Source organism: Aulostomus chinensis, chromosome 23, assembly GCF_037954235.1.
Source record: "Aulostomus chinensis isolate RoL2024-O1b breed Wild chromosome 23, RoL_Achi_v1.0, whole genome shotgun sequence".
In the NCBI taxonomy this organism is placed as follows: Eukaryota; Metazoa; Chordata; class Actinopteri; order Syngnathiformes; family Aulostomidae; genus Aulostomus; species Aulostomus chinensis.
The window spans coordinates 3,206,594-3,234,265 of record NC_141342.1 but is presented as its reverse complement, the minus strand read 5'-3'; the positions used below and the strand labels follow the sequence as shown (position 1 = coordinate 3,234,265).

At 42.4% G+C, this 27,672-nt stretch overlaps 1 protein-coding gene across 5 annotated transcripts in view; it reads left to right on the top strand.

The window, feature by feature from the left end:
• Window positions 1-27,672, top strand: part of dnah9 (dynein, axonemal, heavy chain 9) — a 175,913-nt gene that overhangs the window by 43,865 nt on the left and 104,376 nt on the right. For all 5 annotated transcript variants that reach the window (XR_015111651.1, XR_015111652.1, XM_086196258.1 and 2 more), the window contains exons 31-45: window positions 441-680; window positions 894-1,054; window positions 5,319-5,475; window positions 8,834-8,938; window positions 11,992-12,149; window positions 13,458-13,596; window positions 18,609-18,896; window positions 21,628-21,838; window positions 21,926-22,053; window positions 22,358-22,466; window positions 23,355-23,502; window positions 23,963-24,137; window positions 24,975-25,148; window positions 25,964-26,171; window positions 27,106-27,271. Coding sequence is in view for 3 of the 5 variants with exons in the window: in XM_086196258.1 (XP_086052384.1) it covers window positions 441-680; window positions 894-1,054; window positions 5,319-5,475; window positions 8,834-8,938; window positions 11,992-12,149; window positions 13,458-13,596; window positions 18,609-18,896; window positions 21,628-21,838; window positions 21,926-22,053; window positions 22,358-22,466; window positions 23,355-23,502; window positions 23,963-24,137; window positions 24,975-25,148; window positions 25,964-26,171; window positions 27,106-27,271 (2,567 nt within the window). In the remaining 2 variants the exon portion in view is untranslated. The remainder of the gene's footprint in view (window positions 1-440; window positions 681-893; window positions 1,055-5,318; window positions 5,476-8,833; window positions 8,939-11,991; window positions 12,150-13,457; window positions 13,597-18,608; window positions 18,897-21,627; window positions 21,839-21,925; window positions 22,054-22,357; window positions 22,467-23,354; window positions 23,503-23,962; window positions 24,138-24,974; window positions 25,149-25,963; window positions 26,172-27,105; window positions 27,272-27,672) is intronic.

Genomic DNA, 27,672 nt, shown 5'->3' with positions numbered 1-27,672 from the left:
TAAATGAGCATAAATCTGTATTTTAATCACGCCTTCTTGTGTGGATCATGAGACATTCAGAGCACGAGTAAGAATCAGGAATTCAGTTTCTCATGTTCACATTATCACTGATGAAAAGGAAGACTGAAGGTCTCTTTCAGGTTGTTTTTTATTCCTGAGAATTGGTTTTTAACGGAATTCTTGTTTCAACCACAGGAAAAGTGCTCAGCCTATCTAGTGTTCTTTGAAGCAGACTTCCCACAAGGATCAGCAAGAACACTGGAGGCTGACATGCATTACCTTTGCTTTTCAGTCTGAGCAGCTTTACTCTAGAAGCATATTTGCCTATGTTCATGTTCGTGTACATCATTTCTGTCTTGTGGCGCAGCTCTTTCACTTGGTTCAACCATTTTTGTGAATGTGCCTGTGATTTCTGTCCTCGTCTCTGACGCTCCCCTCAGGTGGCTCTGACCTGCACTCAGATCTGGTGGACGTCTGATGTGGGCATGGCTTTCGCCTCTTTGGAGGAAGGCTCTGACAAAGCTCTGAAGGAATATAATAAAAAACAGGTGTCTCAACTCAACACCCTAATTTCTATGCTGATCGGCGAGCTTTCACCTGGCGATCGGCAGAAGGTCATGACAATCTGCACCATCGATGTCCACGCCAGAGACGTGGTAGCCAAGATGATTGCTCAGAAGGTGAGGACGGCACGGTGGATAAATCTATATGAGCACCTGAACTGTGTATAAATTCTTCTGCTGGCGATGATTGCTGCAGTATCTTTTGAGAGGCTATTACCAGTGAATAATGCACTCAAGTCATTAGCAATTTGTCATTAGCATAATTAGAAGGTGGAGAAGCAAAGATTATTTCAGGCTTTATCTCAAACCTCTCTTTTGACTCTTTTAAAGGTGGTGAATTCTCAGGCATTCATGTGGCTTTCCCAGCTGAGACACCGTTGGGATGAGAAGGACAAGCATTGTTATGCAAACATCTGCGATGCCCAGTTCCTCTACTCCTACGAATACCTGGGCAACACGCCACGATTAGTCATCACTCCTCTAACAGACAGGTACAGAGGTGTCAGTCTGGATGTCTTTGCTCCGGGTATGAAGCAAACGATCACAATACCCCTGTTTCTGTTTTGATGCACATTTTGAAGTATTGCTTCAGAAAAGTTTAATAGAAACTGCAAATTTAAAAATCAAGGCTTTTTCCGCTCCCTTGAGGTGTTTATTTTTTCTATTTTGGAAGACAAGATGGAAACCTCTTTCTTTTATAATCTCAGACATAATATTCTCCACTGCCAGAATCTTCCCAGACATTTCAAAACCTTGTCTTCATCTCTGGACAGCAGCAACATGGCTGGTCTTAAAGAACAGTCACAAGTTAAACTGAAAGTGACTCCCCAGGACTTGAATGTGTAATAAGACCGGGCGCTGCTGCCAATTTTACATAGAGGCCAAACCATGTTATTTCAACTATGGCATACAAAGACTTGCATTGTGAAAGACGTGACTCTAAAAATGGATGGATTTTTTTTTTTTTTTAACTCACATACCCGCTATCATAATTTGATCATTTGGAAAGTCTAGTAGAGGCTTAAGATTAAATCATTTAATCCCCATTCAAATTCACAGAGGGTTAAATGGGAAGTTATCATTATGGGGTTGGTGGCCAGGAGTTTCATCGGAGCTAAGCTAGGGCTAGCCGATGATGTCACAGTTGCTGTTTCAGGGAGTATTGGAATCAAAGGGCAGCTGCTCAGAGTGTGGTAACCCTGCTTACCTCTGACAAATATTAAACAAAAATAGTATTTATCAAATATATTTGGCATTTAATCACTCACGGGTAAACGCATCAGGTGTGCTAACTTGTATGAAGCACTTTCGATGTCTATTATAAGAACATGTTGTTGTTGACAATTCAGCTCATAACTTGTAATTGAAAATGTGTCTCGGAGATACATGTTTCCCATCTAATTACAACCATCTGACACACTGAGAATTCATTTGCCTCAATATGGACACCCACTGCAGGCAAAAGCTTTTAGAACAACTCACCGAGGGCACTTTGCCAGTAGCTTGTTTGTCCTCAGACACGTGTTTCTACAGGATTCCTGATAAAGTTTCAGCTCCACAGAGATGAATACCTGCCTCCAAACTGCAGGCTTTTATTGTGTGGTCTTCCAGATTGACCACTATTCCATTTGAAGCCAGAACAAAGCAGAGACAATGGGCTTTGATGGCCAGATCAGCGGCCATGTAGCAAGACTTCACCATATGGTGCATGCCCTCGCTGACAGTCACACTGTTTGCCACCGGCTTTCATTTCAACAATGGAACATGGACGAGTGGGCTTTTCTGTCAAATGCTTCAATTCAAAATTTCAGATAAAGTGAAAATCTATGACAGGTTTCAAACATGAGGATGTTACGTAAAGAGTCATCACAACAAGATGAGAAAGGTAAAATGAAGACAGGAAAGAAAGGAGAATCAACTCATAGATTAAAGAACAGGTGCCCAGACTTTTTTCCTGGCAGGACCTTTGTGGGCTTTGTGTTAAAATTGTGACATTTTTAAGCCTGGTACTGTAACCCTACATCCTGCTGGCCAAACTCAAACTCATGGTGGGTCAATTTTGGGCCAAGAGGGGATTTCGTCCACAACATGAATAGGATATCAGACCAAAGGAAAAAGTCCTGTCTTAATCGCATAGGAGTGTGATGTCATTGTAGGAGATTATTTTAGATTAGTGGTCACAACAGTTCATACTGGAAGAGTACAGCGTTACACATACTTGAATGGCTTATATTTGTGTACTGATGCAGTTTATGGAGACAGGTAGCCAGTGGAAGGAGCTAAGATACTGTTCCAGGTAAGCTAGCATGCTGCACGGTTCTCCTGCTCCTCTGCATGTAAGAACACACTTTTGGTCAATATTTGTTTGCTTTACCTGTCATTAATTATAGATAAATATCTTTGGGTCAACTTTGACATGTATGAGTTTATTTTCACGAGTAAACAGGACGTGCGGTCATGCAAATGCATGAAAATCATGGAAAAGTCTGAGAAATGTTGTAGTAAAACTACATTTATGAACCACTTGCATTTTCAATACCAGCATTCTGAAGTGAAGGAGCCTGATGGAGTTGATCCATCAACCACATCTACAATAGTTAGATGTGAAAATGTCTTCAGCTTCTTTGAAATATTTAAAGCTTTCTTAAAACATCACCCCAACGACTCCTTTTTTTGTCAGCGATAAAATACTTGTAATTAATGAGGGAGGGCCTCCAATGTATGTGCTCGTTTACCAAGTGGACTGGCGTGTTTGTGGTGCGTTCACCCCCAGCTGCACCATCATGAAGCTACTGGAGTCCCTGCCTTTAATCAGTAACAGCAGGAAATTTATCAACACTATGAAATCATCAATATTTACTGGACGATCCTCAAAGCTTATCTAAAATGTTAGGACTGTTTTAGCCAGCTCGCACGCGAACCTGACGGAGCGAGCGAGATATGGAGGAAGGAGTCAAACAGACGGGCTGATACAGATATTTAAAAACACTGTGATAAAACAACTCAAGCAGTCACAGATGTCCACATCTAATTCACTCCTGAATCTTTTCTCTGGCTTTGAATTCGCCATTCTGTGCAGGACCCTCTCATCCAGCCTCTGAGATGACAGAATGTGAGATTTTTGGCCATATTTCAAGGGAGCACCATAAAGCCTGCTGGCACTGATATTGGGATGATACACTGTATACAGATGGGATCATTTGTCTTCTCTCAGCTTCTGTCTCTACTTATGCTTTCCAATATTTCCCCCTTCCATACATCATCTATTAACCAGCAGCAGCTCATTCAAATCATAACTGTGTTGCTATCAAAGACAAAACCATTGTGTTTAGTAGCCTGATCGATGAAGTCTTGATTGCCTCCATCAGGTTGCGTCCATGCCGCTGCTGGGTTTTATTGATACTAGATTGGCAGACTGTGTGTTGGTGCTGACAGGTCCTGCTGGAGGAGCAATCACTGGCATCGGTAATTAGCCTGCGCGATAATCAACACGCCAGTCGATCATATTACCCAATGAGGTTGTGTATGACGAGACGTCGATACTGGTTATGAGACTGTGTCAACTTAGGAGTGTCAGTTCTACTGTTAGTAAGTGCAGAGTAAATGAAACATTTCACATATACTTTAAGTTAATCAGGTCATTAAAGGAACTACTTCATGTTTGAATCAGACCTACCTTTAAAGCTCTTGGCCCAGAAAAGCTTGTCTGGTCTTGGGAAGACTAAGTTAAGATAATGACATAAAGATCGAAGAAAAGGAGAACATTTAAGCAAGAATTTAATGGAAATGAATTCTGCTATTGTCAGCGAGCATTTGTTCAAAGAAAGGAATCACTCCGCATCAGCCTGAGTCTGCTGACTATTTTCATGTTCCACTTGTGTCAAGTGCTGGGTGCATGCTTCAGCAGCATGCCTCTCTGCCTTCATAACCATCCGAGTCAAATCATGCGATGCCTCTGCTGATCAAAATAACACACTGTTCTAGTCAAGTGGTGCGTGACGTCCAACTGTTGGAGTTTGTCCTCTCTCCTCAGATACATTTACTTTGTGTTCTTCATGCAAGTTTTGTACTTTTGTTAGGTCATCGAAAGAGAACATGACTTAAAGCTTGAAAATATGTCTAATTATTTCAGTGACATAATATAGATTTGATAGCGAAACTGCAACCCTCTGAGGAGGCAATGCTAACTTAGATGAATGTGCCTGTGTGCATGTCAGGCTCCTCGCTGTGAGAGGAGAGAGGGAAGCAGCTTCATCTTGATCTTCATACAGTAAATGAGGAGCACTCTGTTGCGTCAGTCCAAAGCGTTTTTTTTTTTTATGGCTAACTGTCAGACTCCAGTCCTCTGAGGTCATTCAAGTTTAACTTATTTCATCATTTTACAACAGAGTTAGACATACTCCCTGTATGCTTCTCATAAAAACAAAAAAAATGTAAAGATGGATTTTTAAAACGTTCCAAAAAAGCCTTGAAATTTTTATCGTTTATTTTTTTTTTTCATGGGGGAAAAAAAAAGCTGGTTTGTCAGTGGATATGTCATGCTAGACAGCAGCAGGGGGGGAGGCTGGAGCTGGGGTGGCTCATGTACCTCCTGTGCTGATACCACTGATGCTGCATAGATGGCTACCAGTGATGTTCAGGCCCGTTTCAATCACCCGCTGCAGAACCATGCTGTTCTTAAATGATGTCTTGATGTTTGCCACCAGAAGTCTTTCTATCACACTTCTGTTAAATGTGCATCCTCACTCCCTTTAGATGCTACATCACTCTAACTCAGTCCCTCCACCTGACCATGAGTGGAGCTCCAGCCGGACCTGCAGGTACAGGGAAGACTGAAACAACCAAAGACCTGGGACGAGCACTCGGCATCATGGTCTATGTGTTTAACTGCTCGGAGCAAATGGACTACAAGGTGAGTGCGTGTAAGCATCTGCAGGTGAGTCACTGCAGTGCGTATTATGTCTTTTCAATCTTCACCTTTCTCAGCTGCAGGATGACATATTTTTTGTAGACCAACTCAGACGTTATCAAGTCCAAAAACCAAACAGGATTTTTACATTGGATTTTGGACGAATGACTTGACCGTCACCGCAAGTTGCCCTGTTTAATGACCACAACAACCTCCATAGTCTCATTTAGCCACTTGAAGCAACAGCCTGTGAAGGAACACAGTTACTACAGTTGAATATGCACTCTGGTTGCCATGCCAACAAGTCTGGCTCTTTGGTGCTGCGGTCAGCAAACATGTTTGGTACCTTGTGGAGTCAGGTCCGAGACCAGGGTGTGTTGGCTGCCCTCTGTATTTGCTACACATGGTGACAGAGGAGGAATGGTCCGCTTTGAGGTCATCAGAGGCATGTCTAGCCTGCCATTCATCTGAAGGACCTCAGGTTAGGTTGATCCCTGTGCGAGGGACCTAACAGATTGGTGATGCACTAGTTTGTGGTTCATCCTGGGATTGGAGAAGAGCCACAGAGGATATGACCTGTGTTTTGCTGCAGAACAAAGTTTTAAAATATCTTAAGCTATTGTGAATTTCAGCCTTAATTCAACACAAATTTAACCCCCCAAAAAAAGCCTTCTAACTACCCACTGTGACCTTGAGACAAAGGAACTGGAGGCTCAGCAATGCTAATTCTTGAGCCACTCTATATACAACACTTCTGTCACTAAAGGTGTCAGCCCGTCCTGAAGCCCTTCATCCTCTTTGCTTGCCAATGAATGAATGAAAAGTTGATTTGTTCCACCATGATTATTACTTTACTGAACCTTGTCAGAATGCCCTCTCTGCATCCTGCCTCCACCCTGATTTATTATTCACTCTTTTATACTCTCACACTTTCTGCATATAGAGTGGTCAAGGGAGATATAAACATAATCTTGTGAAGCTGCTACCTCCTGCTTCCCCAGACAGGGGCATCATTACAGTATACAGGCATACAGCCCCCCACAGCTATACACAGCACAGCAAGGTGTCAGAGAGAAGTGCTAATATACTCCAGGAGGAACACAGGCACTACAAACAGGCTTCAGAGCTCTGCACTGTTACTCATATTCAGTTACACACACATACACACACACACACACATGCTGAATCAATCCTCCAGTCAGCTCAGATTTGCGTCAGAGAAGGATTCCTTGGGCCTGTAATTGGAGAGAGAAGTCAGCTGCCTCCATCACCGTGGTCCAGCTGCTCCCCAGAGAGCCTTTTGCTTCTCACAAGTTGATGTTGGGAAAACTAAAACGTCAGTGGGAGGCATTTTGGCCTCTCTATTAACACCTAGTTTTATTGGTGCTAGTCATTATTTATATCCTCCTGTTATTATTTGCCAACTCTTGCTGTGCTGGAGCAACTGCCGCTTGTTAGAATCTTAATCCAAAATATCACTTTGGAGTGAAGGCGTTTGCTGAGTATGTTGAGTTCCACATTTACATTCATGTGTGATGTCACCATGCTGTGCCATGACGCCTGGGATGCTCTGCTGCCTTCGCACTGACGCTTTCATCCAACTGGTGTCAGGTTCCATGAAACGTCAGTTCACCAGAACAAGATGAAGTGAATGAAATGACACAGCAGTGTGAGCCAGAGGAGGCGGGGCTCGGTGGGCACAACACTGCAGCAATGTAAGCTTGCTGTCAGAGGAAAGACAGAGCAAGGAAGTACTTCTGTATCAATATGTATGGGAAAACCACTATTGTTGACAACCCTCATTAGTGTGACCACCCTCGCGTGGAGGATAATCTTCTAAAGCCTCAAAGAAACCTTCTCATCCTTTATTTTTCCATTTAGCTGATGAGTCACACTGTCAGGTTGAAATGGGTTGATGTGACACCATCAAAAGTGGTTTTTGCCGGTGTCACCTGACTCATTACTATCACGCTATTTAAACTGATGTTTTATGAAATGACTTTCACAAAGTTGCTGCTGAGTTTCTTGAAAATGTGTATCACAGGGTTTTATATCCTGCACCTCAATTACAGCTCTATGTAGCTTTCACACCTCTAGCTTGGTGGGTTCGATGTGGTTCACCTGGTACGGTTTCCAGTCACACTTTCAGTTTGTCAAGCTCAGCAAACATTGTAAAAAAAAAAAAAAAGTCATGTGGTCAGAGGCCACTGGAACGTTGGTTAAAAAAACTCACCCAATACACCTGATACAATGAATACATTTGAACGCCTCTCAGTTGCATGACATCATCCTCTTGTTAAATTTTGTCAGTTTCCTTTCATGCACTACATGAACCGCACCAGGGTCCGGCGGTTTGGTCACACCTGGAGAGACACCAGGGTTCAGAATAGGCCAAAGATCTCAGGGGTGAAAGCGACTTTAGGGTCACGTAGGTTTTTTTCGCAACTGAGGTTGCCTGAAAGTTTCAGCATGTTAAGCTGAGTAATGCTTCATTCATCTTCGTCTCATCAGTGGCACAGACCCCCCTAGGGTCCAGAACAGAGTCTAAAATGAAGGCGCCTTGAATGTCATTTTATAGAGATCATGCGAGAGGATCAGCTGAGGGGGAAATTGTCAGAGATGGAAGCTGCTTTTGACTTCCGTGACGCTTAGATGATGCTACGCTCCACTTCTGATGACTGACTCCACCTGAGCGCTCTCCGTGGTGCTGATCCTGCTGTTGTGAACAGCTGTCAGCGAGCTGTCCCCGCCCGCAGTGGCGAGGTCAGCCTAAGACAACATAGATTATTCAAAACAATATTTTAATTAAATAATAATTGCTGTATCAAAAATCAATTCTTTATTAAGCATGTGATCTCTGGTGTCTGTCTCTCTCACATAAACAAACAACTGATGCAGGTTTTACATCCAAAAAGTGAATTTTAACAAGATGGCAGCTGATGCGTAAGTTTAGACTTCTGCTTGAACACCAACTGTGACTTTCCCTTTCACACACATACAAAAACTACTTTTTAACATGCATGAAGGTTATTATTAGATTACTCAGAATGCTGCTTCTGACATGTTTTTGACCCACCCACCTGGACCCGTCATATTTCCCAGCAAGTCAACCTGAAACCACCAACGGGTCGTTGGTCAACCTGTGCATCACTATTCTGGGGGATGTTTGAAGGCATCTCAGTAGACAGGAAGTACTTTTGAGCGGCTGTGATGCTTCTCGGCTGTGTTAGACACCCTCCTGAGACAGCATTTTACCCGTTTTGAACACAGCACATGTCCTACCAGTCAGTCTGACTGAATCTCCACTGGTGAGCATGACTGACTGTGTCCATTTGAATATCTTTCTCTTTCTGTCCAACAGTCCTGCGGGAACATCTACAAAGGCCTGGCTCAGACGGGGGCGTGGGGCTGTTTTGATGAATTTAACAGGATCTCAGTGGAGGTGCTGTCTGTGGTGGCTGTACAGGTAAGAACATGTCCAGGTCCTCCCTTTCTGCTGCTCCCAAAATCCCTTTCAAGTCAAGAGTGTATTGTGAGTTCAGTTCATGTGTGTTTGAGCACTTTAGGCAGGTTCATTTTTTTTTTTTAATGTTTAATCTTATTTACAAAGTGTTCCGAGAAAATCAAGTTGTGGTGAAAATAAGCCCTTGAAAACATCGCTGCAGAGGTAAATAGCCTCTTCATCACTGATTTCAAGTGCAAATTGGCTCAGCTAGAAGACTAATCCACCAAGGCTGCCACCTTTGCACCTCAGAGCTTCTTCATAATTGGAGCGCTCTCTGATCTGATTTGAGAGTCAAGGATTCAAAAGCTCTTTTGCCCACCTCTGTGGTGGTGATCATAATGCTCACATCTCTCAGCACTAGTAAGAGCCTCTGTGAGTGGACGAGCTCTAAGCTCTCAAAGGATGTGATACAGTCATTAGGGTGAATTAGTTTTTGCTCTCGTTATTGCTCTGAGTACTTGATTCACAAAAACAGTGCAAATGAGCGTCTTTAATTTGGCCAAAATACAACAGCTATTTGTTATTTGGAGTTGTTTCACATCAGGGACCTGAGTGGGGATGGAGGCTCTTTTATTTCACAACAAAAAAGTGTCTCTGCAGCATCTCCTGCACCACTTTGAATAAACTGATGCAAAATGGTCTACAGTAACCATATTAATGAGTTCGCCCAGCTTGAATGAATGAAAGGGCGAACAAAAATATTTCTGGGATGAGTAAAAGTCTGAACGTCCTCCACAGTCTTCACCCCTCAGTATATACTCTACCATCCCTTGAGCCAACACCAAACTACCTAACCCTACAACTATTACTGTGATGATGATGATGGGAGATGTTTCCTCCAGGAGGTCTTTCGGGCAGAAAGCTTTTTAAAAGTAGGCCACTGGTATAAATTGAAAAGTCCTTACATGAGGCATTAAGCCATAATGTTGAACTAATTTCTTAGTTTCTATATAATCATCAGTTTTCTGATGCTATTCTGTTAAGGCAGCAATTTACATGGCTCGTGTTCAGGCAAAAAAAGTTACTAATTGTGCAGGTTTAAGAAACATTTCTAGTTGCTAAGGTTTAAGCAGCAGTGTTACCTTGCAGGGTTTTTGAGGTGATCCTTTGTCCGATATGTTTACATCTTGTGCTGCCTTCAAACAGTGACATTGATACCGAGTCTTCTCCTGCATCATCATCCCATGTGTAGCAACACATGAAGATAGCAAATAGTTTTGTATTCCCAACACACTAAATGGTGCATACTTTTTGTGACCTTGCTTGCCCTTTCGAATTCAGTCATATTCTCTGCTTCAGCTGATGCGCACTCTTCTGCCATCTTACATTCTGTTATCCCAGATCAGACAAACCCCCTCTGTGTGGTTCTTATCTCTCTTGTGTATTCATATCCTGCATGCTTTTGCCCCTTTTGACATTATTTTCATGCACAAGCAACTCTGTCTCAGAAAAATGTGTACAATTGATAAGGATGCTTATTATGATCACAATGATAATGGTGATAGAGCTCCTCAAAGGCTCCTAGTGGAGGCGATGGTGATCATTATTCATTGCTATATTTAACAGACAGTCCTCTGCCCTTCCTTTGCTCTTTAGCAGCAATAAAAGTCCTCCAACCTTCTCGACAAGCTCTGGAAGTCTACAGTACTTAGAGAATTTTAAAGTGCCATAGGAATAAATAGGTATTGCATGGTGTAATGAATAATAAATCATGGTAGCTTATACATGCAGAAGTAGACCTTGGGAACAGAGGAACGTCAAACTCCTGCTGTGACAGCTGGCAGCCTGTTCCACAGCTCAGCTTGCCTCAGTGGAGCCAACACCCAGCCATCGCTCACCATAGCAGGCATTGGTACACACACCAGATCCACCCTCTTACAGTTGGAGCAGCTACCATCGCAGCTGGCTCTGCTAACACAGGTGGACGAGCTCGATGTTAAAAAAAAGCAGAGGCAAACAGAAGGCCAGCAGATGTAACAATATGGAGATTAGTTGGTTAAGACTTGTTTGAAGCTAACACAGGCCTGCCTGACTGTGAATATATGAGCTACACCCTGCTAGCAAAGCAGCAGCGATGAGTGGCCCCTACTGGATCACACCTTTCAGAACAGTATTTGATTCCTCTTTCAAATTGTGCTTTTGGTGTTTCATTTCCCTCTATATCTCTGTAGGATAGCAGCAGTGGGCCACTGTCATTTCACGGACAAAAACAAGCCACACTGACTGTCATGAAAACTTTTCTCTCTGTGATGCAGCTTCTGCTCTGGTTCTTTTTCCATTTTGTCCCTTCCTCTCTCTGTCGCACTACTGTGACTGAGTGATCTGCAGCCGACTACTCATCCTTGAAGAGATGTTCCTCCTCTTTCCAGCTGTCGACTTGTTACGCTCTTTTACCAGCCCCATGTTAAATTCATAAAGCCCCTCACCCAATGCTGTTCAGAATTTAACGGCACACCTAAAAATTCATCTCTGATATCTCATTCAATCATCATGTAGACAAGCAGAGCCTTGGCAGTTCATCTATCCAGTAAACCTTGGCTTATATTGTGCACCTACAGTATTAGTGATGAAATTGTGTCCCTGAAAATATAAAGGAGCATGCTGCATAACAATCTGACAGGTGCTTACAAATTGGCTATTGTATGCGCTCAGTGGTATTAACGGTGTGTTAATGAATGATAGTACTCTGGCTCCGGCTATATTATTAAGAAACATCTTCAGGGAGTATAAGTAGACACTGACAGTGACGAGGGCTGAGTATCGTTGAACTGCCAATTTTCAATCTGAGAATCCAAGCAATTGCGTCCATGCACTGTGGAGAGATGGATCACCAGAATATTCCTACACCTCAATGAAAACAGCACATTCATGCTAGAAAATAGCACGAATGCTAAACTCTGCGTTTTTAAAAACTGCCTTTTTTTTCTCACCCTGCAGTTAAACTGAGAGCAAAGATCTTCGACTGGCGCTAACAGTGGCCTTCTGATGGCTGTTGTCTTGTTCTGCTTGTGCAGGTGAAAAGCATCCAGGATGCCATTCGAAATAAGAAGCAGAGGTTTAATTTCATGGGGGAGGAGGTGAGTCTTTGCCCCTCTGTGGGCATCTTCATCACCATGAATCCAGGCTATGCTGGCAGGACGGAGCTTCCTGAGAACCTGAAGGCTCTGTTCAGGTTGGTGGGAATGGCTTTTCATTCTTTTTTGCTTTGGTAGCTGTTCATTTAGTTGAATCTTTAGAATTGATTCATTGTCTGATTGAACCAATGCTCCTTTCGCCAAGCTCAAGGTTTGCACAAAACTCAAGTTCCAGAAAATCCAAAGTGCCAAAGATGTTTTATTCAAAGGTGAATTATATTTTATCACCAACAGCTTAGAAAAAAGGTAGATGTGCAAAACTGTATTCCAGCGTGCCAGGACAGGGATGCTCTCTTTATTACGATAAACACTGTAGCTTGAGCGAAATATAGTGCTGTGAACTATTGCAGTTATTGATCTCCTTCTCAGATAATCGAGCAAAATAATTCCACTGACAGAGAGAACATTGTGGCCAAAGTCAAAATTGAATTCACACTGCCCAAAGGAACCTGCCAACTGTCTGGAATATCCTTATGACCAGAAGTCAACCGTCTGGTGGGGGTCTGGCAGCCCATACTCCATGCAGGAGGTGGAGGGGAAGAGAAGGGTCTCTATCTGCTTGTCTGCCTCCAAGCATGACGGACGATGACTAAAAGCTAAATGGACTGGATTTATATAGCACCTTTCTACCATGGTGGTACTCAAATCGCTTTCCAATGTTGACTCATTCAACCCGTTTCCTCACACACACACACACACACACACACACACACACACACACACACACACACTGATGCTGAGGGGTCCATGCCAGGTGCAAAATTACTCATTCGGAGCAAGTAGGGGTTCAGTGTCTTGCTCAAGGACACTTCAGGTACCAGGGGAAGTGAGGATCCTACAGCCACATCTAGATGGCCACATGATGTTAGAGTCATGCTGCCCAATCAGTGTATTTCCAAAAATGTCGCCATGTTCCTTGAAGGACCATCGGTTCGGTGACTCAGTTTTCATACCAATATTATGTGCATTGATTTAAAGAGACAGTGCTTGACTTGAGTGATCCACACTTCGGCAAGCCCACATGTGCACACACATCTGTTGTGTTCAGTGTTTCTGGTTGATATGAACCTCAATATGATGTGGGAGGGGTTCAACTGAGCAGTTGAACTTTACACATCCAGTGGAGTTGCGGTATGAACCGATGGAACACAGGATACTGATGGAACAAATTAGAATCTCATCAGTGACAAATATTGCATTGAGACATCTGCACTGTTATTTACAACACTTAATGTTCCTGGTATAATGACCACAAAAGTCAGGATGGCTACCATGGCGATTCACTGTTGCTGGCATGACTTGTAGTTCTCCAGCTAGAAGATTATGATGAGCTCTGTTCTCCTCAGGCCGTGTGCCATGGTGGTGCCAGACTTCGAGCTGATCTGTGAAATCATGCTGGTGGCTGAGGGCTTCATCAGCGCTCGGGTCCTGGCCAGGAAGTTTATCACTCTCTACACGCTGTGTAAAGAGCTGCTGTCCAAACAGGTACCCATCATAACATGTTATATCGTTACAAGAATCCAGATCCATTTCAACTTCAAAACAACTGTCACTGTGTTCTTTTCCTATTTCGAACTTTAACAAAAAGAATGAGTCAGTGGTATCACGCAGGGAGGTGGTTGTCTAATTTAACTGTCTACTTTGAATAAGACGCTGCAGGGAGCTTGGATGTCTGCCATCATGATTTTTATTTAATCCCTTTTCAGCCCAGGTACTGTTTATCATGCCATTAATGTAATAATTTAATACTCCAGAGTCTGAGGCCTGTTTGCCAATTCTAAGGTCATTTTATGTGCCTTGACGTTTTTATGTATTTTACCAGTCTAAAAATAACAGATTCCAAAGTGATCCATATTCTTGCATTCAACACACACTTCGCACCAAAGCAGTAAGGAATCATTTTCTTTCTTTTCATCAGCTGTAAACATTTCAAAAGCTGTTTTCAGAAGTGTGGGGACATTGTTGGCGTCATAAAAGCAATTCAGTAGTGGGACACTTTTCTTTTTAAACCAGCAGCATTGACAAGACGGTTAACACCACACCTGTCACACTCTCCACCCCATTGTCAAAGGTAACTGTATGGTAAAAGGTAACGCCATCAGTCTGGTATGACAATAAAAGACTTGGTACAGTTGACTGAAAGTGTCCTGTCAACTCCCATGGATACAATTGACTGCATTATATGAAGGGAATAATACATTGAAATAAAACTAGCAGACACTCGGCGAGCACGCAACTCCCCCAAAGCCTTATGATGTCTGTGGTCGTGCTGAAAGCCTGGTGTTGGAGACTGTAGATATCAAATGGACCCAGAGTATTAATAGGCACATTTTTTGATGTTATCAGTCACCAACCGAATTCCTTCAATACTTTGAAATATTTAATGTCATTCAGTAGCAAATGTTTCATACTTGAGTAAATCTCCAAGTTGACGCTATTTATTTATTTATTTTTGTAAACTGAAGAGTTGAGTGGGTCTTTATCAGTGGGGCAGCCTGGTTGGACGTCACGGGTGAACTGTGATGATTCCTTCCCCTCCTCTCCCTCCTTCTACGCACATGCACATTCCATAACACCCAAACCGCCACCGCATACCACACATGCGTTCACACTCGATAGAGGCCACTCAAAAAACTGAGAGTAGTACCTTTACCTATTTCAGAAGATAAAACCAAAGCCTTTTTATCAAGTTTCAAAGTTGTGAAATTTCTGTCTGAATGTGGTGGAAAAATGATCAAGATGGACTCACTGTCTGTCCTGAGAAGCTCGAAGTTCTGGCGAGATGAGAAATAACACTTAAACAAACTGTTGTTGAGTCTGAACAATTCTTTAATCCTGCAAGAAGGAAATTTGTTGAACACGCAACAAGCATGTGCTGAAGAAGAATCCACAGAGGACAGAGTCACTTGAGCCTTTAGACAGTCTTTGTTGCTGGGCGTTGCAAGAACACAAAGTCAGCTGTCATATGAAAAGAGGGAATAGAAGTTGAACTCTTGCCAGCTTTCCCACCTGCCAGACATGGACTTTTAGAAAATGAAGAACATAGGAAACTTACTGCCTGAATGCAGAAACAGGAAGTCTAACGCAAGACATTTTTCAGACATACAACTGTCTCAAACTTAAGGTCACTTAAACACAGAGCTCAAACATTAAAAAACACAATGTGATACTACAATTTTTCATCATATTGAAAAATGCTAATTCATATCCTTCTACAGAGAAAATATATGAACACTGACACAGCCACTGAGCTACCGTCATCCTGTGTTGAAAGTCAACTACTGTTAGATGCTAACGCTAGCAGCGGTCATGGTACCATCGTCCTTCTATTAATAGCCGTTATCCACCAAAAAATAAACAGACATACTTCACAAGTTATTTTCTGTTTTCCTTTCAAATATTTTCTAAATCACATTGCAAGGGGTTGTTGTCATATTTCAAGATGGAAACACACTTAAAGCGATACTTCACCCAAAAAGTATATTTTGTACGTCAAGCACTCACGAATAGATGTCTCGAGTTCACAGACATTATCCCCTCTCCTTCATCACTTCTTTGTGACTCCAGAATGCAGAAAGAGACAACCACATATATCTTACTTGAAGCTAAAGGCTAACCATAGCTGTTAATGTCTGTCCTAAAAAAAAACCTGTCCAAAAACATCCATTTACAAACTCAAGCCCATCGTTTAGTGTAAATAATGTCATCTTTGTTCAGCTGTATGCTCAGTCACCCACAAACACTTTGATTTGAGCCAAAAGCAAACAAGCTTTAACACTTAGAGTTCAGCGCCACTTTTATCAAGCACAGATGAGTGTGACTCTTCAAATGGATGTGTCAGCTGGTGACGCTCGGCGCCACTGTGAACGAGCCCCAAACCAGAAGTGTTGCTGTTGAGTTGTGGTCTGTGGACTATTGAGCATCCGGCTGGATAAAGAAAACTTGGATTACACTGTTCTTGAAATTTTAATAGATGGACATCTTTGGACAGTTTAGCTATTGTTAGCTGTCACTTGCCATTACCTCCAAGCTTAACTTACGTGACTGGCCCTTTCTGCATTCTGGGGTCAGAGAGAAAAGACGCAGCGGTGAAAAACGTACAGTCAAGATGCCTGTACCCAAGCTTTTTTGTGCGAAGTGAAGTCGCTTCAAACAGCTTCTACTCCAGTCAGTTTCATAACAGCTCATTCCAGTATCATATGTATTCATGTGGTTCTGCTTTATTCAACTTGTCAACACTGCCACTCAGTGGTCCTAACTACTGTTATGTGCATACCGTCTCATTGCAAATGAGTGGGCAATCAAGAGCTGCATTCTGTCTCAAAGACGTACGTTCTTGTTTTGTTTTTTTTGTTTTTTTATTGCTCTCACACAGTTCTACAAATGAATGTACAATCCAAAATTGACTATTTTGGAGCGTTTTTAATTCACATTTCTAGGAAACGGAAAAAACATCCAGAGTTTACAAAGCAGTTTGATGAAACGTTGCTGACAAAGTTATAGCTATCAAATCAATCATGGTACTGATGAATCGTTACAATGGAACTCATCAGTGTAGGTAAGATGTTTTATGGTCCCTCAGTTATGGATGGATTTCCCATGACCACAGGACTCATTTAAGTCTAATATCACACAACTTCCTTTTTATGGTTCTTTTATGAAGTTCCTTAGACATTTCAGATATCCCAGTAATTATATCCTCATAGCCTCCTCACAGAGTTTCATTGTAATGTTCCAACATTCACAGCTAAGTGGCGATGAAATCAAACAATAATGAACGGACTGCTTCCTGGAGCTATGCTTCCTAAAGCTAAAATCAATGCAAAATCCAGTCTCTGGAGTTCAACAACTGGTTCATAAATGTGGATTAAACATTAGAGAAGTTCTGCTGCATGGTGGTACAGAATGACTGTGCTCTTTTTTTCTGTCAGACTGGACACCAGTGCCCACTGTGTGTTTTACTCCTTAATTAAACTCATTTCATGGAGTCAACAAGCTGTGGGAGCTCAACCGTTGCTCTCATAAGTTTGTGGCCTTGTGGCTGATAGTGTAAGTGTGTGTTTTCCTCCTCTGGCTGTATCCAGGCCAGACAAATGCGGATTATCACTGGGCAGGACGCACACTTGCTAATAGTTTTCTAATATAAGAAAATATCTGAGATTCATTTTTGAGTAACTATGGGGGAAATGAAATTTACATATTGCGCAGTGATTTTAAGCAAACCACACTCCCTGTGAAATCAGTAAGACGTGCAAGGTCCAAACAGGGATATTATTGAAACACTTCATGTGTGCAAAGCCTATATTTCACTACTGTGGTGCAACATTTTGGGAAATATTCTTCCCCTGTTTCCATGAGAAGAATTTCAGGGTTCATAGTCATTAAAAAACCTGGGAAAGTCATGAAATTTGAAAATGGCAATTTACAGGGCTGGAAAAGTTCTTAAAATTAAAGAAAATGAGAAAATCTGGAAAAAGGGTAATGGAAGCATCATGAATTCCGGAATAGTAGAGTATATGTGCCTCAGTTAAGATGGACAGTGTTGTATCAAACCATGTAACTGGCCGCTGATTTGAGTTTTACACATGGATTTTTCCGTCAGTTTATTTGTGTAAACAGATGTTTCAGAGGATGCAGGGTGTGGAAAGTGTCCTCAAAGTAGTGCAAAAGTTGTGGAAGTTTGTTTTATTATTTGTGATGTAACGTACGTATATTGAAATGAATTGAAGAATATGGCGACGTGGTGGTGCAGTGGTTAGCACCGTCACTTCACAGCAAGAGGGTTCCAGGTTTAAGTCCCAGCTTAAAAACAATCCATCAAACATCGGAGAAATTCAACCCGGAATTTACCAACTGAACGTTTTCTCAACTATAATGATGGGTAGTTATAAGGGATTTCATCTGGTATCCTTTGTTTTAACTTTCTTGGTCATATCCTCATAATTTGTTCGTAAGGATAAGAGCTGATCTGACCCCAGGCCTTGACCTTGGGCTGGGAGTGAACGTGTGGTGTCTTGCGTAAGTTCTTTTATAACAGTGAATTGTTTGTTCGAATTCTTACTGATAGTGAAGCTGACGCTTACGATGCCAGTGCTATCCTGATGCATAGCTGGGTTTAGACTGCGTGAAGGTCACATTGTGCCGGATGTTCCAGTTAGGTGTTACTGGTAGTGTCTGACATTACGAGTATGACTGTTTACGAGGGTCGGACACAGATGTTCTGGGGAGCTGACTCAACCTCATCTTCCAGCAAACCTTGTACATCTGTTATGGACGTCCCTTAAAGTGGTCCAGTGTAAGCCAACTCTGAGTCTGCAGCCTCTTTCTTGTGTCTGATGAATTCCTTCATCACACAAAACTCCTCTAGAAGGAGCTAAAAAGGCAGCTCATTAGTTTTGATTGGCTTCACTTCTCCACTCCCTAGTTGAGTGCACTAATGTTACACACCATAAAAGTGTGTGTTCTCCTTCCCTCACTGACGTCTCCTTTTGCTGCAGGACCACTATGACTGGGGGCTCCGAGCCATCAAGTCAGTGCTGGTGGTTGCTGGTTCTCTGAAGAGAGGGGATCCCGGACGAGCTGAGGACCAAGTCCTGATGAGAGCACTGAGAGACTTCAACATCCCCAAGATAGTGACGGATGACATGCCTGTGTTCATGGGGCTGATCGGAGACCTGTTCCCCGCCCTGGATGTACCCAGAAAGAGAGACCTAGGGTTCGAGAAGCACGTGAAGAAGTCCATTCTAGACTTGAAGTTACAGGCAGAGGACAACTTTGTACTAAAGGTACAGAGAATGCAATTTCTCTTGTCATGCCTGTCTGCTGCATTGAATTCTGTTTTGATTACAAAAAATACTCAGAAGATGCAAGCTGGTCGCTAGGCCAAAGATACAAGCAAATGCAATCACAAGTTGTCTGAGAAGCACCAGTGCAGTCCCCAAATGGGATTTCATCTTTAACAATTTAGACAGATATTAGAGTTGTAGTGCTTTCATTTAGATTTATCTTACTTCTCTCCAAAAGCCGTTTACCCCACGTCATAATGTTCCAGTGGGAAATGGACATTGATGTCAAGCACGTCTGCAGGATCTGGATGAATCGCACAAATATTGCAGAAGCCAGTGATTGGCTGCAATGAGACTTCAGGTGCCTGAGCTGCTGACCCGATTCTTGTCATTATATCACACACAGATATACACACACACACAAACACAAACACACACACACATGCACAATAGAAGGCGTTAAATGTCAGAAACAGATGAACGCAGGACCAGGGGAAATAAGTGCAATCTGCCTCAGGTCAAATAGACACAGGAACCACATAATAACACTCCATCAACGGAGGCTGGGGCTTCACCACGCCACTTAACCCTGGCATTGTGCGAGACAGCCACAGAAATAAATAAAGAGGAGGAGAAACAGAGCGAGAAAGAGAGTGAATGGCAGAGCGCTCAATAACAAGCCTCCACCCCCAGAGCCTGAACTTTTACTGTCTTTGTTTGTGCAGCCAACCTTTTAATTTTAGACAACCAGGGGGAGGCAGCGAGGTGAGAGAAACTGCATACCTTTAGCATTAGCTTGTGCTAGCATTAGTCCTCCCCACATCAAAGCTGTAATCAGTCGGGGCCTTTGAGAGTGCAAAGCCACCTGGGCTCCAGCTGAATAGATGGGAAGTAGGAGCCCTGAGGAGCCAGGTCGATGGCATTGATTGAGCTTGCCATCTGTATGTTGGCGTGGAAATGGGGAAGAAATCTCTTTCCCCTTTCTCTCAGTTGCAAACTCGATGATGTCTCCTCACATGCCTGAATTGTCAATGATGAGGAAAATTTCAGGGTTATTTAGGTTTTGATGAGGTGTCATTAAATGTGATATTTTTAAATCAAGATGTGATACTGACTGTGCACAATCATCCAATCTCAGGAGACTGTATTGAACACAGCAGAATATTTGTGCATTGTTTGTAACAGAAGCATCACATAGCAGATAGTATTGGAGATAGTTGCAACTTCTGAAGATAGAAAATTATCTGCTAAGAATCTGAAGCAAGATATTTAATTTCAGATGAGATTAGAATTAAAAGCCAGGTGCTATCACTCATGAACATACAACTGCACCAGGAGTATAGAACACTGTGGACCCTTAAGTTTGGTCAACTATGAGTCAAATGCCAAAAGCATTCGGTCCTACTCTCTCCATGATGCTTGCAGTAGTATTCTTTATTCTACCTTCCCTTCACTACCATCAGTTGTGAGTCGGAAGTCAGTAATTCACCATCACTATCCAGAACTTCCTATCTAAATCTGCTCCGGAAAACATGACTAATGGTAGCTACATAGCTCGGCTGGCACTGGCTAGCTGGTGCTCACAAAGACATATCAAGCACAAATCACCTGGAAGGGCAACTAGAAAGTTGTTTCAGCTCATTTCACAAAGCAAAGACCAGTGGCATACAGTAAAACTTGATGAAAAGAAGATAGAGATCTTAGCATGTGTGCCACTGTCTTCTTATGACATTGTTTGTAGTGGCGTGGACTGGTTGTGTCTGGGTTGAGTTTCTGATTGTTGACTGTTTCATTTCACTTTTCCACGAGGGAGTTTTTTGTTTTGTTTTTCCCAGGGAGCCTGACTAATACTTGGGGTGTACAGAAAATAGTTCATTTTGATGATTCAGTTACTTAATGAATATGTTGTGTATGAGAGGAAATGGTGGCTGTGTTAACAGTGCAGCTAACAGTGTAGCCTCCCTCATGTTGAGACTCATTATCTTCCTCTTCTTCAATGGCACCCTCAGAGACACAGTCTGGGTCTTTATTTTCCATAGAAAACTGTCCATCACACACATTCGAGAGAACAAGTCAGGTTCAAGCATGAAGCCAGGGATCAGATTGGGACCATAATGGGTGCATATTAACTTCTACATATTTCTTTATATGTTTAGGAGGCTTAACTGGGGCTACATGGATTGTGGCGTGGCTATCGAGATAACCCTGATGACATCATTAGTTTTTCAGCCTGTTGAATGCTGTAGAATGTGGATTGCAAAATGTATTCAATACTGAATAAATACACCCTGAGAAAAAAAAATGACATGAAAACAGACAAAGTAACTATTCAATTGTGAAATAGTGCAATGAATTATTAAATTCAGCCCACAGTGTCAGACTTTGGAAGGAAAGAAGACAAAGTGTGTTCAGAGGCTCAGTTGTGCTGTCTCTCCCGTGTGTGCAGGCGCAGTAGATCACTGCTGTCATTTATTGTAGCCTGTGAACAGTGTAATAAGCTGCTGTGCTGCATTACAGTGCATCACAGTAGCTTGTCATTCCGCATCAAATTATTTCCACTAAAACCCACAACGTTAAGGATGAGGAGACTAAGCAGTAGTAGGAGTGCAGCAGCCCGTGAAATGCCTGGTTTTCTTGTGAAAGGGTTAGTGTTAGTGTGTACAACATGTCATCAGTGATAAACAAGTGTGATAAACAAATCATCGTCGCAAATATCTTGTTTGTTTCATAGGTGGTGCAACTGGAGGAGCTGTTGGCTGTGCGCCACTCTGTGTTTGTCATCGGAAATGCCGGCACTGGGAAGAGCCAGGTCATGAGGTCACTCCAAAAAACTTATCAGAACATGAAGCGACGACCCGTGTGGGTGGACCTTAACCCAAAGGCCGTGACTAACGATGAGCTGTTCGGCATCATCAACCCGGCAACCAGAGAGTGGAAAGATGGTGATCAGCAGTAATTCAGTTGAAGATCATGGCCGGTCGACACAACATGACTCAACTAACCGGCATGTACGCTCCTTCCTCCCACAGGCCTGTTCTCCTGTATCATGCGTGAGCTCGCTAACATCAGCCACGATGGGCCCAAGTGGATTGTTTTGGATGGAGACATTGACCCAATGTGGATTGAGTCACTCAACACAGTCATGGATGACAACAAGGTGTGATGGAGTTTGTCTGAGAACGAGTCAGATGACTCATTCATTCATTTTTGTTATTGTTCACTAACTCAGCACTCAGCTATGAAAAGGTCAACAATGTTGACTAATTTTTTTATGTTAGAGTTGTAAACTATTTGTACTCAGAGGATAAATGGTAGTGTGTGTATGTACACATACGTGTGTATAGGTGTGTATGTATTCGTATGTGTGTGTGTGTATGACATAAAGATACTAAGAATTTTAAATCTTCCTGAAGAATGTGGACAGAGTTTTTGTTTGTCTAACGTACCCTGTCTCTTGCTAGGTGCTGACTCTAGCCAGTAATGAGCGCATCCCCTTGAATCCCACCATGAGGCTGGTGTTTGAGATCAGCCACCTTCGTACTGCTACCCCTGCTACTGTATCTAGAGCAGGTACAGTAGTGTTCGCCCCCTTGTTTCACATGTGGGCCAAAGTCCCGATGCAAGGGGGAATTGCTTCATTTCTCTTTGCTGTATCAATGAAGAAAACCTCTCTATAGTTTTTAGCTTTAAAACTTAACTCCATAATTGTTGTCTGATTCAGTATCAAACTTATTGATTTTTAAATATGTTTAAAAGGTCACTTGAGCTTCCAGAAAACAGCTGGTAGTGAATTTCAGCTGTAGAACCTGTAGACAGTGAAATGTTGTGTTTAACTGTTTAACTCATATAACCTGCGAAGGCTATATTAGTTAACATGTACATGAACACCATCAGTAAATTACTAATAACTAAGTATGAACTAACCATTATTAATTTACCCCTTATTGCAAAGCGTTTCCAGTAGATTTGAACAATGACCATTGAAATCAGTCAGTTAGCCCCTGGTAAGTTTCTGGAACTTCAATCCAAAATGATGGGGGTTTGCAGCTGTGCACTTAGGGTGCAATGGAGCATCCTGTCAGCTCTCACTTCCTGTCAATGTAAGGTCTTTGATGTGGGGGCACATTTAGCATTCAGAGGTTATGGATATCAGTGAGATCATTTGCTACTTGTGGTTATATAAGCACGAGAAGAAGTCTGGAGTCAGCTGTTCGGTATGGGATCAGGCTAAGTGGGTTACATTCAAATTTATTCAAACACATTTGTCAGATGTAATTTTTAGAACCTGATTTGTTTAAATGTGACAGCTCTAGTCATTATCAAATGATGAAGTTGTCTTTGAATTGTCTACTTTGTTTAGTGAGCTTGAGGTAACAAAGTCCATCCACACGGCACTGAAAGTGGACTGTTGTGGTTCCAAATAACAGCTAATAATAATAATAATGCTTTACTCTCCAGGCATCCTGTACATAAACCCAGCAGACCTGGGCTGGAGCCCGCTGGTGTCCAGCTGGATCGACAGGAGGGAGGTGCAATCAGAGAAGGCCAACCTGACCATTCTGTTTGACATGTACCTCCCCTCTTGCCTGGATGCACTCAGATTAAGGTGAAGGAGTGTCCAAGCAGATCTCTTATCTCTTTGCCATGACATTCTCACAGTCATTTCCAGGGTGTGACATAACATGGTGAGGGACAGTGCAAAAAGTGGGTGTGTTGGACTGGAACAGACAGGGATTCAACAGAACTGGATGATACCCTGCATTGAGTTGTCTTCTGTGCTACTGGAGTAGAAAACAATAACCGGGTGTAGAGGCAGAGGAACATTTTGTTCCCAATTTTTTTGGCCAAATTTAGGAAATGCAGCAGAGGTCTATGATATGAATATAATGCAGCAGTATTGCTTCTCAAAAGAAACTGCCTTCTTTCTGTTAAATCCGGTGTAATGCTCTGTGATACACTTTCAAACTACATAAGACGTAACCATGATTAAATGTTTGAGTTTCTTCCTTATTTTTTTCCGTCCCCTGGTAATGTTTATGACATACTGTGTGTGTGTCTTTGCTCAGGTTTAAGAAGATCATCCCGATTCCTGAGCAGAGTATGGTCCAGATGCTCTGCTACTTGCTGGAGTGTCTGCTGACTCCAGAAAATACCCCACCAGACTGTGCAAATGAACTTTATGAGCTCTATTTTGTCTTCGCTGCTGTCTGGGCCTTTGGGGGAGCCATGTTCCAGGACCAGGTACTGCACCAGCCTGTGGGCATGTGAGGCATTCGCTAAGTGGTTGCATAGAGAAGGAAAAGAATGGGACCTGTCTGAAACAGCTGAATGATTTTCCCCCTCATAACTCCCTCTTGAAAGAGATTTTTGCACATGCGTTATGGGTATTATTCCAGCCCCGATGGCTCTTATGCAACTCAACTTTTTGCCTCTGTTTATGAAAAGTCATTTGGAAGTTATTTTGAATTGAAGGAACGGCAGCCTTTTAAAGGGGAAAGATCTCCTTCTTAAAATGAAGTGGACTTCATATTGGCTCAACAACACATAGAATACCTGAATTCAAATCAGCTGGAGAGCTGGGGTGAGCAGTTGCTAAGCAATCTATTTAGTGCTGTACAGTAAGGGCGTCCATCTAAGTTACTGGATAAAACTGCTATCCCCTCGGTATAAATGTACTCCACTTTATTTTCCCATCACAGATGCATTTAAATGCTAAGTGGTTTTATTGACTGGAGAGTTGGGAGGGAATAGAGCAGAGAAGTACCAAGGGGTGGAGGAGGCGGAGTGGAAGGCGAGGAACTGCCAGCCAGCAGGTGATGAGCCTGCCTCACTATCTGAATCGGACAGATGGATAGATGGGGCTGCCATCTCTCATTTTCTACCCTTCAGCTGCTGTGGCTGTATCTCGACTTTGCTGCATTTATTTGTCTCCTGGTTTGTATTCACATCAGTGTAAATCAAACACACAGATCCATAGCTACTGTATAGGGAAGAAAGGCAGAGAGGAAGTCATTTTAAAGTATTGACCAGTCCCCTACCCCCCGTTTGGTTCTCTGTGTGTGCTCTGTGTGAGCTTAGCTTGTCGACTACCGAGTGGAGTTCAGCAAGTGGTGGGTGGCGGAGTTCAAAACCATCAAGTTCCCATCCCAGGGCACGGTGTTTGATTACTACATCGACCCTGAGAGCAAGAAGTTTGAACCCTGGTCCAAAATGGTGCCCAAGTTTGAGATGGATGCAGATACTCCACTTCAGGTACATCCAACTGTTTGAGAGTACTCATGCTGCAGGCTTCCTCTACTTGACCTACTCCCACTCTACATTACGTAAAATTTGGATTACAACACTGGAAAGCAGACGGGTGAAATATTGTAGGCCAGGTGAACTGACAGGCACAGTGAACAATAAGGAGAATAAAGGGTTGACACAGAATGCCCAACCAATACAAACTGAGCTAATCACACAGCAAAAAAAACAGGTGGGATAACACAAGCTCAAGCAAGGAGCTGACTGGACATAAGGAACAGGGCAGGGCGGACAAAAACTGATTAAAGGAACACTCTTTTTAAAGGAAATAAGCTTATTGTCCATCATCTTTTTAGCCAGACTTCTATAAAGATGTTCTGGAATGTTCGTACTGGAGCGGGAAAAAGTTATCTCATCATTTTTAGCAAGTTTTCACATCAAATGTTAACCACAACTCCAGTTCTGTTAAAGCGGGCAAATATCTTTTTAAAAAAAAGTATCCTGTGGAAAGTGTGGTGAGAATTTAAAAGTCCAAAATCATAACTTATGAGTCCAAACTGATAATCATGTCTGTCCAAACTGCAACACGTACGGCTACAAATTACAGCATCAGCTAGCAAGAACACCAGGCTTCCACAGGAATATTCACCAAACCTGTGTAATATTTAAGCGTATGTTTTCGTATCATTCCTCGTCAGAAAAATAAGGAATCGCAATGAATAGCATTACCATATTATTTTGTCTAGAGAGGCCAGGATATCTATATTTTTTAAAGGAACGTTTGATGTGCTGAAATCCTTTATGCTAGTTTTTCCTCTGTGCAGGCGTGCCTGGTCCACACCACAGAGACCATTCGAGTGCGTTACTTCATGGACCGCTTACTGGAGCATCGCCGGCCTGTCATGCTGGTCGGCAACGCCGGCAGCGGGAAGTCTGTTCTGGTTGGGGACAAACTGAGAGCGTTGGATGCAGAGAAATACATGATCAAAAATGTTCCCTTTAACTATTACACCACGTCTGCTATGCTTCAAGGTAGAAACCAAAATCAAGTAGCTTTGTGTTAAAGTAAAGGAATTACAGGTAAATACTTTTTAACACTTAACCTGTGTTCACCACAGTGTCGTTTTTTTTGGGGCGACACCCAAACTACAGGAGTATTTCATGTAGAAGTTGATACTTTTAACAATGAGGGTTGGCAAAACATTTTAGCACCCTCTTGCTCAGCGTTTTTTTTTCATGATCTGTAATATTTATTCTTTTCTTGATGCTCACTGTTCATCTGGTTTCCAGCAGCCAGTAGTTCGTTTCAGGGGAAAAAAAAAACAAAACAACAACGAATGAATTTGCTACGGACACTTAATCACACCGGAGTAGTTAGTGGCGAACTACTGTAAAAGGAGAGCAAGTGGCAGAAATGCAAGTGAATGCTAATTTCGCTCCACGACAACAAAAACAGCATGTTGATATAGAATATCAGCCTTTTCTTTATTACAATAAGTTTTCTACGACAGCTTCAATACATAATACATCTTGTTTTTTTTTATAAAGGTTTTAATTGTGGCGAAGGAAATTTAGAAAATTTACCGTAGGTGTCTGTTATTGTCATCAATATAACTAGTCATGTTGGACCTTAAGGTGCAGATATGTGTCACTACGACTGAACTCTGCTGAACTTCTGTCAGCGTTTCAAAGTTTTAGTTTCAGGCTGTACTAATGAACATTGGCGAAAGGAAGTTTAGAAAATTGACCATAAAATGGTTGTTCTGCTGTTTTCTTGTCTGTTCCGTACTTTACAGTAATCTCAGAACACCTCTGTGTATTACTGCTTTTGTTTATGTCTCCACACTGACCCCCAACTCCAAATCTGACCCACTCAATAAATGTTTTATAAATATATCTATTCCATTTCACTCACAAAACTCATTTACATTTCCACTGCTTGCCTCTCCTTTCCTCCTCTGCATAGCGGTGTTGGAAAAGCCCCTTGAGAAGAAGGCAGGGCGCAACTATGGACCTCCCGGCAGCAGGAGGCTGATCTACTTCATAGACGATATGAACATGCCGGAGGTGGATGCGTATGGCACCGTCCAGCCTCACACACTCATACGCCAACACATGGACTACAACCACTGGTATGACATTTTCACGTAGCCAGGCAATATGTATTTATGCACAAGCACGTGTGTCTGCTGTTCAAATTAAACAACGTTATGTGTGAGGCTTTCCAAGTGATTTTCTCACCAGCCGTGGAATTGTTCCTCACTTCAGTTGTTTAAATGAGAGCCATTTCTCCATGTTTTAACACAGAAAAGGATCATTCCGATAATAGAATGCCAGTAGCTAATGGGTGTAATAGCCCAATAATTCAGACGAACAGCCTTTCCACTGACAACATCCTCCCTTTAGTATTCAGATAGATCCCTGCTTCAGAATGCTGCTGCTACTTTTGAACCTGTTTCCATAGTGTCAGACACAGGCTGACTGGCTTAGACACGGTCAGCCCATTAGAGATATGCTTGGAGGATTTCAGGTA